This window comes from Centroberyx affinis, unplaced genomic scaffold, assembly GCF_046629955.1.
Source record: "Centroberyx affinis isolate AG114_WGS23_722 - 3 ecotype Tasmania unplaced genomic scaffold, CSIRO-AGI_Caff_v1 ptg000699l_1, whole genome shotgun sequence".
Classification (NCBI taxonomy): Eukaryota; Metazoa; Chordata; class Actinopteri; order Beryciformes; family Berycidae; genus Centroberyx; species Centroberyx affinis.
Genome location: NW_027279318.1, coordinates 87,092 through 99,391, shown reverse-complemented (window position 1 = coordinate 99,391; position 12,300 = coordinate 87,092). Strand labels below are relative to the sequence as shown.

At 39.8% G+C, this 12,300-nt stretch overlaps 1 protein-coding gene across 1 annotated transcript; it reads left to right on the top strand.

Annotated features, from left to right (window-relative positions):
* The first annotated feature begins 657 nt into the window (after window positions 1-657).
* On the top strand, window positions 658-11,759 carry LOC139644088 (serine/threonine-protein kinase pim-1-like). Its single transcript, XM_071519473.1, has 7 exons — window positions 658-757; window positions 1,500-1,865; window positions 3,375-3,469; window positions 5,837-5,887; window positions 8,791-9,169; window positions 10,527-10,703; window positions 11,668-11,759. The coding sequence occupies exons 1-7, from the start codon at window positions 658-660 to the stop codon at window positions 11,757-11,759; spliced, it is 1,260 nt and encodes a 419-aa protein (XP_071375574.1).
* Window positions 11,760-12,300: the final 541 nt, after the last annotated feature.

The window sequence follows — 12,300 nt, the reverse complement described above, 5'->3', positions numbered from 1 at the left end:
TATGCAAAGCCATGCAAAGTACATTTCCTTACTTTCTGCATTACGGGTGCTTTCCCTCCTCACATTATTTTCCACCTTTTTTACCTTTTTTAGTCTGTAAAATCAGCAGTGAACCCTGCCTCACTCTGTCTGAAGGAGCTGCTAAAACACCTGGAGGGATTTTTATTATTCTGTTTTAGTGTCCCATGATGGTGTGAATGCTGTTTCAGAGGCTTTTTACGCCCTGATGAGAAGAAAATTCTCACAGAAACACTGAATGTCTGTATTTTCTGGGGAGTTTTTTTGGCATGAATACAGTCAAAGATACTGAATATAGGCACAAGATATCAGTTTTTGTGGCAGTTTCAATCAAAACATATCAGTATCAGCCTTCAAATATTGTATGTGTGTATGTATATCTGTTTTTATGTGTATGTATTTGCACATTTTTGCTGTTTTATTGTTTTTATGTAAAGCACTTTGAACTGCTTTTATATGAGATGGTGCTATAAAAATACATTTGAATTGAATTGAATTGAAGTACAAATAAATTTTTTTGGGCTCAATCAAATTTAGATTTTTGAAACATAACTGTAAACACATTTTGAAGCAGATGTGTGTATTCTGTTACAGAATCAGATGGCAGCATCACAATCTTCTGTGATGTCATAGAAGCACATGGATTGTGTTTTTTCCACCAACAACATCAAGGTTCAGACTCACAGCCTGGTGTCCAACATGCTGACTTCCAGCAGCTCTGAGGAAAATCCTCATGCAGGTAAAAACACTGACAGACAGTCTGTAAGGAAACAAGTTAAGTACATTTTTTATTTTTTAAGGGGAAATACAAAGGGGATATTCCAGAGAAGAGGAGGCTGGTTCATACAGCATGGGGAGGATTAAGCTTTTTATTTTACTTACTTTCCTTCATTTTATGCTATTTAATTTCCCTTTTCCCTCCTTAAAAAGTCAGTTGATTATTCTTGTTTAGTGCAGTAGATTTAATAGTGAAATGTTTTTGAGTCATACCATTTTATCTTGCAATTTCCCAAAGCCCTGTCCTCCTCTTTCTCGACTTTGTGAGTCACCAGCCTCCAGTACTGAATAACAACTAGTACAAATTATCACTTTCTGATTTCCATGCTGTCGCTGACTAGAGGAAACCTGTGAAGTAAACTGCTATTTTGTGAAGTCAAATACTGATTTTTCTCCCAGAAATACAGTCAGGTTTTATAACAGTCTGCAGGATGGTATGGATGGACCTCTCTCTCTCTCTTTCTTTCTCTTGTGTGTGTGTGTGTGTGTGTGTGTGCACATACAAGGTAGATGTGTGTATTCTTATTTCTAGTTCATCCGTTATGCTATAACCATTCAGAAGTGAAACTAGAGGTGAAATACTGTTGTGAACTAAGCTAACAATTGTGTGTATGTGTGTGTTCTTGTGTGTGTGTGTGTGTGTGTGTGTGTGTGTGTGTGTGTGTGTGTGTGTGTGTGTGTGTGTGTGTGTGTGACCCCCGTAGCCCAGGAGTGTGGAGAGCTGAAGAAGGAAGGCGGGAGGAAGAGGAAGAGAGCCGGACCTCCCAAAGACGCCAAACTCTTCAAGCAGCCGCTCCCCGGCCCGGCGGCCCGGACCCCCCGCCCCCGCCCCGGCTGCCCCGCCCAGCGCTGCCTGGCGGTGGGCTCCAGGGCCTGGGCGCCGGGCCGGGACGGCTGGCTGGAGCCCCGCCCCCTCCAGCCGGGGCGGAGGACCAGGCGGCGGGGTTGGAGGAGCCGGGAGGAGGGAGGCGAGGAGCCGCAGGAGTCCACGCCCGCCGCCCCCTGCCCCACATCCACCCCCTGCCCCACATCCTCCCCCCGCCCCGGAGCCGCCGCACGCCGCTGCAGACGTGAGTCAGGCCAAGTCACAGAGTCAAGAGAAGTGGAGTTAGATGTGTAGAGGGCTTTCAGTGATGTAACGCTCTCTGGCGGCCATGTTGGAGGACCTCAGCTCTGTGAACAGCTGATTGTGTTTTTTAGTTTAGTGTAGTGTAGTGTAGTGTAGTTTAGTGTAGTTTAGTTTAGTTTAGTTTAGTGCAGTGCAGTGCAGTGTAGTTTAGTTTAGTTTAGTGTAGTTTAGTTCAGTATAGTTTAGTTTAGCTTAGTGTAGTTTAGTTTAGTTTAGTTTAGTTTAGCTTAGCGTAGTTTAGTTAAGTTTAGTTTAGTTTAGCTTAGTGTAGTTTAGTTTAGTTTAGTTTAGTTTAGCTTAGCGTAGTTTAGTTTAGCTTAGTGTAGTTTAGTTTAGTTTAGTGTAGTTTAGTGTAGTTTAGGTTAGTGTAGTTTAGTTTAGTTTAGTGTAGTGTAGTGTAGTGTAGTTTAGTTTAGTGTAGTTTAGTTTAGTTTAGTTTAGTTTAGTATAGCTTAGTTTAGTTTAGTGTAGTGTAGTGTAGTTTAGTTTAGTTAGTGTAGTTTAGTTTAGTTTAGCATAGTTTAGTGTAGTTTAGTTTAGTGTTGTGTAGTTTAGTGTAGTGTAGTGTAGTTTAGTGTAGTTTAGTTTAGTGTAGTGTAGTGTAGTGTAGTTTAGTGTAGTGTAGTGTAGTTTAGTATAGTTTAGTTTAGTTAAGTGTAGTTTAGTTTAGTGTTGTGTAGTTTAGTGTAGTGTAGTTTAGTGTAGTTTAGTTTAGTTTAGTGTAGTGTAGTGTAGTGTAGTTTAGTGTAGTGTAGTTTAGTTTAGTGTAGTGTAGTGTAGTTTAGTGTAGTTTAGTTTAGTTAAGTGTAGTTTAGTTTAGTGTAGTGTAGTGTAGTTTAGTTTAGTGTAGTTTAGTGTAGTTTAGTTTAGTGTAGTTTAGTTTAGTGTAGTTTAGTGTAGTGTAGTGTAGTTTAGTTTAGTTTAGTTAGTGTAGTTTAGTTTAGTTTAGTTTAGCGTAGTTTAGTTTAGTTTAGTGTAGTGTAGTGTAGTGTAGTGTAGTTTAGTGTAGTTTAGTTAAGTGTAGTGTAGTTTAGTGTAGTTTAGTTTAGTGTAGTTTAGTGTAGTTTAGTTTAGTGTAGTTTAGTTTAGTGTAGTTTAGTGTAGTGTAGTTTACTTTAGTTTAGTTAGTGTAGTTTAGTTTAGTGTAGTTTAGTTTAGTGTAGTTTAGTGTAGTGTAGTTTAGTTTAGTTAGTGTAGTTTAGTGTAGTTTAGTTTAGTTTAGTTTAGCGTAGTTTAGTTTAGTAGAGTCGTTTCTACTCTAGGATCTTATCTTACTTATCTTATCTTACTTATCTTACAGTCACAAAGTATTTTTTACTTCATTACTTCCCACCTCTGCCTAAATCTGTGATTATCAGATTATCTCTTTTTAAGCCTCATTTTGCTTCAGACATGTGCATTGAAGAAACAACCTGATGTATGACCTGGATGACCTTTGACCTCCCTGCAGCACGGCTAGAGAAGCAGTATGCTAAGGGATCTTTGCTGGGAAGAGGAGGTTACGGATCGGTTTACGCGGGAACCCGCAAGTCTGACGGCCTGCCGGTGCGTAACACCCCCTCTCTCCCAGTGTGGAAACAACATCTAGATTTTTTTTTTCCCAATACAATTTTATTGAATTTTAATACAATTACATTGACAGTAGAATCCCCATCGCCCTTTCCCCCACTCCCTCCCTTCCTCCCCCTCAGGCATATAGAACATCACCCCCCACCAACCCCAAACAATCCTTGGGTCTACATTGAAAATAATGTTAATAATAATAATAATAATAATAATAATAATAATAATAATAAACCAAACTAAATTCAAGTATCTTACAGGGCATACATAGGACCAAGTAACCATTGGTAAATTGGACTAGAATTAATATAACAATTACAGAATGATAGATAAGAGATGTGAAAATAAAGAGATAAGTCAAAGCTCATACACAGGCTACTTCTTAAGTTGCATACATGTAGGACACATCGACATTTAGCACACATACATATGCCACGGATCTTACATGACTTAATACATGTGCAAAAAAAGCCAATAACAACATCTAGATTTTGAGGATATTGAACCAAGTGACGATCATGATCATGTTTCTCGATTTGGGAAGTTTCTCTTGCGAAGATAATCTGCATTGGAAGCAACTGAAATGATTTCATCCCACTGTCAGATTTTTCAATTTGTTTTTACGAAAAAAAATATGTTTTTAAATCTCAATGCTAGATATAATGAACTTTTTTTTTTTTTTTTCGGTGCACACTCCCTCCCTCCCTGCCTGCCTCTCCGGGGGAAACACCAGTCAACTCTAGAAAAACACTTGTCTTTTGTCGATGGAGAGAGAGAGAGAGAGACAATTTTCTGAGAGACACGGAGGAGCAGAGAGTGGCGTTCAGATCCAGTGAATATCAGTCATAACAGCGCCGACTCATTAGGCCACCAAGAGAGTTCAGGCACAGAGCGGACTCGTCTCCGGCAGACTGTCAGTCAATATAATTACGGTCCCCTGTGTCCTTTGAAAGCCTTTACTTCCTTCCAAATTTAGCTTCCTCAATTTCCCAACATCAGTGTTAAAACGTATCCACATACACACACACACACACACACACACACACACAAACACACACACATACACAAAGTCTGGAGTTCTTGGAGTTAGCAAATTACTTTTTCTATCACTTGTTCCCATCATCGCTTGTTTTGTTTTTTTTATCCCTTTTTGGTGTCCTTGGTTTCCTTTTAAAGCGCTTTGTCAAAAGCGTTTACAAAGCTGCAGACTTCCTGAGATCTGTGAGCTTCAGTTAAGAGTTGAAAACCCCTCACATCTTTCCCAGAGAGGCTTCTGGGAAAGACAGACTCGGTTTCTAGAAGAGTCTGTTACCATCAGGAGAAGAACGCCGCTGAAAAGCACAACACTGCCGTTTTGGCGTTTCTGTTTTTCTTACTTGAATTCAGTTTCCATGGTTATTTAAATGTGTTGAGTGGCGCTTGAGCCTTTAAAACCTGATTTTTTAAAAAAGCCTGTTGTATAATTAATTATAAAAATATAAAGGGGTCAGTGATAAAATATGCATTTGTTCCTGGAAAATTGAATTTTACTGTTGTGTGTTTGGTGTCTGACAGCAGAAACAGGCATTTAATTAATGGTTTAATTAATTTATGCGACTCCTCTGCACATTACACAACCCAATCTGTTATTAAAACAACTCTCTAGTTTTTTATCTCTTTACTTTTCGCTTGCATATTCCTTCAGCCTGTAGGTCTACACACACACACACACACACACACACAGCAATTTGACAGCAGTTTGTTTACTGGAATGATAGAACAGCTTTTAGTTTGTGTTGTGCAGAGCGTTACGTAACATGCCAACTGGATGCATTTTGTTCCATTAGTTGTCAGCTGGGCTAATTATAAATTTGGCTGAAAAACAAAACAAACCTGTATTTTTTTTTCCATGGTAGGTAAAAGTATTTACAGTAGAAAACTCATCATACACAATTGCCCTATTTTGGAAAAACCCAGATAAACCAGATATCAGTCAATGGTTCAGAGACCTTGCTTTAGAGAAATTGACTTATGCTATCAAAGGAAAATCTGATGTCTTTCAAGAAATATGGGGACATTTCCTACATTTTATGGAAAATAATCCTTTGGGACCTGTATTAACTAGCTAAGCGTGTCTTCAGCTGTTAGAACGTAATGACTTTGTCTTTTATGTCATGTACAATTTAAATGTTTTTTTTCCCCTAGTTCTGTGTTTTTTATTTAGGCAGGGGTTGGATGTGGGAGGGGGGGTTGACATGTGCTGTATTATCTGTTTGTTTGTTTTTTTGTCATGATCTCTGTTGTTGAAACTAAAATGGCAATACATATATTTGTTAAAAAAAGAAAACTCATCATGTTTTTGTGTCACAGGTAGCGATCAAGTATGTGTCCAAGGCCCAAGCTGAGGAGGAGCTGGACATTGTGAGTATTTGGACACCGTGCCTGATGCTTGCTGACACAGTTTGCTTTAGCTCACAACACCGAAAAACAATTTATAGTATAGGACATTACATTATAGACAGAGCGCAACAGTAGATTACGCTTCAATTACTAGATTGTTAGATTGCAAGCAGTACTGAACTACTGATTGATTGATTGATTAATTGATTGGTCATTTTTATTTCGAACATGTAAAAAAACCCAAAAAACAGATAAAAACAAAACAAGAATAACAATAAGATGAAATAAACAATCAACCTATACAACAAACTCAATATTACAGCATGGTTTGGCAACCTAACAGTGCAACTGAAAAGCAGGCTTGCCAGCATGCACAAAGCAGCTATGAAAGTAACAGGGAAGAAAGAATATGAGCCCATACAGAGCCTGTACGAGCAGGCGGTCATGAAACAGGCAGGAAAAATCACTGCAGACTCTCGGCATCCCCTCTTCTCTGAATACGAACCTCTGCCATCAGGAGGAAGACTCCGTGTGCCAAAGTGCAAATCAAACCGCTTGAAGCTCTCGTTTGTTCCAGCTTCCATCAAGCTGCTGAACTCTGATGCTAAATCTTAGTGCAATAGAGCAAATGTGCAATAAATACACAAGCACTTTAGCACTTAGCACTTTTGCACTTTAATTCCTTAGTTTCTTTTCAAGCCGTCGTGTTGTCAATGTCTTCATGTCTTTATGATGTTTTTTTATGTGAAGCAACGGATTGTAGCACTGTGCCCAAGACAAATTTCCCTTCAGGGACAATAAAGTTTACTCTACTCTACTAAACAAATTCTCATAAACTAATAAACGAATGAACTAATAAACATAATCTAACAAACAATAAACCTATACAACAAACTCAATAAACTAATTCTCATAAACTAATAAACTAATGAACTAATAAACATAATCTAATAAACAATAAACCTATACAACAAACTCAATAAACAAATTCTCATAAACAACACAAATTAAATATTACATGTTCGAAAAGGAGTAGGAAGAAGTATACACTTATTTTTTCCTATCCCTTTCTCAACTACACACCCATAAACTCATATATACAATTATTATTATATTATATTATATTATATTATATTATATTATATTATATTATATTATATTATATTATATTATACTGAAGTTACAGTCCAGCGACAACAGCTCCAGAATGATCCTGGATGATAGAAAATAACTTGGTTATGAAATTTCCAGACGGGTTTCGGCAATTTACTCTTGGATAGATTTGAAGTTGCTAAATTGCCTGCTAACAGACACCATCACCCCAAACCAGTGATCTGCAATCATGTGTCATAGAGAGTCATGTATATGCAGGTTTTCATCCCAATCAAACAGCTGATTTCACTGAGTAGCAACCAGAAACTACCATCTAATCAGGAGAACTCATCCCTAAAATCAGCCGCTGTGCTGTTTGATTGTAATGAAAACCTGCACACACACACACACACACACACACACACACACACACACACACACACACACACACACACACACACACACACACACGGCTCTCCATGGCACACAGTTGCAGACTTCTGCCCTAAACCACTGGCTGCCGACTATAGTATGCGCTATCAAGGCCAAAGAGTCAAGTAGGAGTGATTATGAAATCCAAGAACACCAAGTCGATACTCGTGTCCTTGTAGAGTTCTTCCCAGGTTGTCTTTGTAGGTTCCTGTGCCGCTCCGTTAGGAATTCTCCCCACAAAAGTCGAAGAGGTCTATAAGGAAAAAACTATTTCACTGAGCCAAATAGATGTATGTAATCCTTCACCTGTCTATACTTTCACAGTGCTGGCACACACTACATCTCCTATTCACAAATAAACTATAAAATGCGGTTTAAGACAAGTCAATCTGAACCCATCGTCTATCGGTCTGACGATGATTAGACTCTGGGGGCGACGTTTTCAGTCCGATTAGCGACTTGAGACACGAGAATGGAGTTGGAGTTGAGAGACGACGTCTCATATGCAGATATCTGTTTATAGAGATTAGCCGAAATGTCATCTGGACCTAAAACACCTACAAAAAGTATTGATGTTTGTGTTTTGTGTGGAGAAACGTTCGACTCTCGCGTCTCAAGTTGCTAATCAGACTGTAAACAATGACCGGAGCACGGAAGAGGAAGTCTTGGCCCGGATGTCCGCTGGCTGCACCGGAAACCCCCAAATATTGGCCGTCGCCCCCAGAGTCTTATCGTCGTCAGACCGAAAGACGATGGGTTCCGAGATTGAAGACAAGTATACCCACAATCTCCATTGTAATGAAATCAAAGATGGCCGACAGACGCCTCGATTTCTTCGCAAACACTGTGCTTCTGAGCAATACACTCGCTGCTGCCACCGGTGGTCGAAAGGTAAATTGCAACAACTGTATGTGTTGGACGCGCTCAATCGAAGTAACTAAATCATTATTAGAGATTAGAGATTACGTGTTAAAATACGTTAGCGTCGCCTCGTGTTTTATGACCATATTTCATCAATCGAAATGAGCGATTTAAGAAGCGTATCAGGTGAAGTAGCATCACTCGTAAGCACAGTACCAGTGAAGAATTCGAGGCATCTGTCGGCTATCTTTGATGATGTCGTTACAATGGAGATTTTGGGTATACTTGTTTTTAACTTTTAAAGTTTTTTTGTGCGTAGGAGATGTAGCACGTGTCAGCGGCATGAAACTAGACAAGTGAAGGATTACATACATCTTTCTGGCTCAGTGAAATTCAACAGTTTTTTTCGTTATAGACCTCTCAGACTTTTGCAGGGAGAATTCTTACCGGAGCAGGACAGGAGCCTTTGGGAGAGACAACACCCAGTATCAGTCTCCTGTATCAGGGCTAACGGTCATCGTGCTTCCTGTCCCACGCAGCCTGGGCAGGACGGGCCCCTGCCGCTGGAGGTCGCGTTGATGAAGCAGGTGACCGAGGACCCCGGCTGCCCCCACGTGCTGCGGATGCTGGACTGGTTCGACCAGCCGGCGCGGTACGTCATGGTGCTGGAGCGTCCCGAGCCGTGCCAGGACCTCATCTCCTTCTGCCAGGACCGGGGCGGCTTCGTGAGCGAGAGCACGGCGCGCCGCATCACCGGCCAGCTGCTGGGGGCGCTGCGGCACTGCGGCGAGCGGGGCGTCCTGCACCGGGACGTCAAACCCGAGAACCTGCTGATCCGGACCGACTCGCACCAGGTCAAGCTGATCGACTTCGGCTGCGGAGATCTCCTGAAGAATACCATGTACAAGGACTTTGCAGGTCAGGAGAAACGGAGGAACGATCTGTTGTTGAAGAGCCAGAACAACAATTTGTGATGCTACACGTTAGTTTATACATATATTTATTATACATCCACTGTAGCATTGTTCACTGTAAAAACCTCAGTAACAATGTCACTTACAAACCTTACTGCCAGTGGTGGTAATTAAGTAACTAAGTACATTTACTCAAGTACTGTACTTAAGTACAATTTTGAGGTACTTGTACTTTACTTGAGTATTTCCATTTCATACTCCACTACATTTTAGAGGGAAATATTGTACTTTTTACTCCATTACATTTATTTCACAGCTATAGTTACTATTTACTTTTGAGATCAATATTTTATATTTAAAACATTTGATCATCTTTATAAAATAACTATAAAATAGCATTGTTATAGATTAGATTACCCAAAAGTATAGCTAAATTGTTAAGATTAGCTTCACGTTGACAACTTTAAAATGCTGCTTACATGTACATTTATGTCAATAAATCAGTATTAATATTCCAATAATTTATGAAAAATATAACTCTAAATGGGGACAGTTTGCATAATGAGTATGTTTACTTTGATACTCGAAGTACATTTTGCTGCCAATACTTATGTACTTTTACTTAGATTACTAAGATTTTGAATGCAGGACTTTTACTTGTAATGGAGTATCTTTACATTGTTGTATTGCTACTTTTACTGAAGTAAAAGATCTCAGTACTTCTTCCACCACTGCTTACTGCTATTAGTACTACTGGTAGTACTACTACCACTACTAATACTACTGCTACCACTATTACTACTAGGCTACTACTACTGTTACTACACTGCTACTGTACTACGACTACTACTACTATCATTAGCACTACTACTACTAATACTACTGCTAATAATAATAATAATACTTCCACGTAGTAGGAAAAAGAATACTCATCCAACTAGAGGAACCGGGTGTTTATACATTACCAGTCAAAAGTTTGACACATTTTTCTATATTTTACTATTTTCTACCTTTTAGAATACAGTAAAGTCATCAAAACTATAAAATAACACAAATGGAATTATGCAGCAACCAAAAAATCCAAACTATCTTATATGTTAGATTCTTTAAAGTAGCCGCCCTTTGCCTTGATGGAAAGGCAAAGGCTTTGGAAAGAAATTCATACATAGGATCAACTTCACTATTTATATTTGACTCATTTCAAGCATTTAAGCAGAAGCCTTTAGATCAAAATGGCTTTAAGAGAATGAGGAACACAGAACATTCAGTCAGGTGGGTCCAGACTGTTGACTGGTAGTGAATGTTTACAGTTGGTGTCCCACGTTACTAATCTTCCCCTCCTGCGTCCGTCCCTGTCTCAGGCACCCTGGAGTACACGCCCCCCGAGTGGTTCCGGAGGGGGCAGTACCAGGCGGGGCCGGCCACCGTCTGGTCGGTGGGCGTCACCCTGTTCAACCTGGTCTGCGGCTCCCTGCCCTTCAACAGCATCAGGGAGATCATCAGGGGGCGAGTGAGCTTCCCCACGGGGATTTCTGCAGGTGAGGGAGGGCAGGACCGGAGGAGAGCCCGGGATCCTACACACTTTCAATTCCAAAAACTCCATACTTTTCCCACTTTTTCACTACAGTTTTTCCACACAGACAATCGTCTTGTCCCTACTACATGCCACATCACTCAGTGGATGATGATGGTTATTCTTCACAGTGATAAATACCAGGATATTTCATTTGACAGGGGTCTAAACCAGTGTTTCTCAACATGGGGTCCGGGGACCACCAGGGGTCCTTGAGGGGGTTCCAGGGGGTCCCCAGCAAATTGATGAATTGTTAAACTTCAGCATTATTTCATTTACAAGAAGTTAACACAATTAGAGAATGTAGATGAATGACTGTTTTGGTCATAGTTTCTCTGTTATCTCTCTACCTACAATACAGATAGTCATGGGATTCTGGACAAAATCATATCTAACAATAAAAATATTCTCAGATTTGGGTCCGAGACACAAAATCTCATCAAATGGGGGTCCGAGGCCCAAATGTGGACTAAATTAGGGGTCCTTGATATGAAAAAGGTTGAGAATCACTGGTCTAAACAACAGAAAATGTGTAATTGCATGTACATCTGGACTTAATAACAATATTTTCCCATAATTTACCAACATTTTTGTGCAATTTCCAAACTTTTGAAGACCTGGAAAATGCCTGATTCTTTTTCCATACATTTTCAGACTTTCCAGACCGGTGTAGGAACCCTAAAGAGCGGTCCTCACCGGTTCAATGGGTAGAGTTCAATGGGTAGAGTTACTAACACTGGTCACTAACATTGTTAGGGGTTCAATTCCCTGTGTAGCTTCATAATGGGTAGAGCAAGGCGCGAACACTGTGAGTTACACTGAGTTATAATAAGATAGATAGATAGATAGATAGATAGATAGATAGATAGATAGATAGATTTAAAGTAATCTGTCAAATCATATCTCTCCCCTGATTTCCTGTCTACCAGAATGCCGTCACCTGATTCGCTGGTGTCTTAGTGCCAAGGCAGCAGACCGACCGAGCCTGGAGCAGATCCAGCTCCATGAGTGGCTGACTTAAGGCCCCGCCCACTGCACGATAGCCACACCCACTCAGGGACAAACGCATTAAAATCATTATTTGTACATTCGCACGAAGACTTAATTCTACATTTATTTTATATTTTCTGAATCCACACTTCCAGTTATGTGCTTAAACATGGCTCTGTTATACGGTGGCCCTGAGGGTCAAAACACAACAACATTTCACAAAACACAACAACATTTCACAAAATACAACATTTCAGAAAACACAACGACATTTCACAAAACACAACATTTCACAAAATACAACATTTCACAAAACACAACAACATTTCACAAAACACAACAACATTTCACAAAACACAACATTTCACAAAACACGATATTTCAGAAAACACGACATTTCACAAAACAACATTTCACAAAACACAACATTTCAGAAAACACATTTCACAAAACATTTCACAAAACACAACGACATTTCACAAAACACAACGACATTTCACAAAACACAACAACATTTCAGAAAACGACATTTCAGAAAACAACATTTCACAAAACACAACGACATTTCAGAA

Excerpts from the sequence above, each read along its gene's own strand:
- LOC139644088 (XM_071519473.1), top strand. The coding sequence starts at position 658 with ATGGATTGTGTTTTTTCCACCAACAACATCAAGGTTCAGACTCACAGC. Across the intron at positions 5,888-8,790 it reads CTGAGGAGGAGCTGGACATT|CCTGGGCAGGACGGGCCCCT; the intron begins GTGAGTATTTGG and ends TGTCCCACGCAG. Across the intron at positions 10,704-11,667 it reads CCCCACGGGGATTTCTGCAG|AATGCCGTCACCTGATTCGC; the intron begins GTGAGGGAGGGC and ends CCTGTCTACCAG.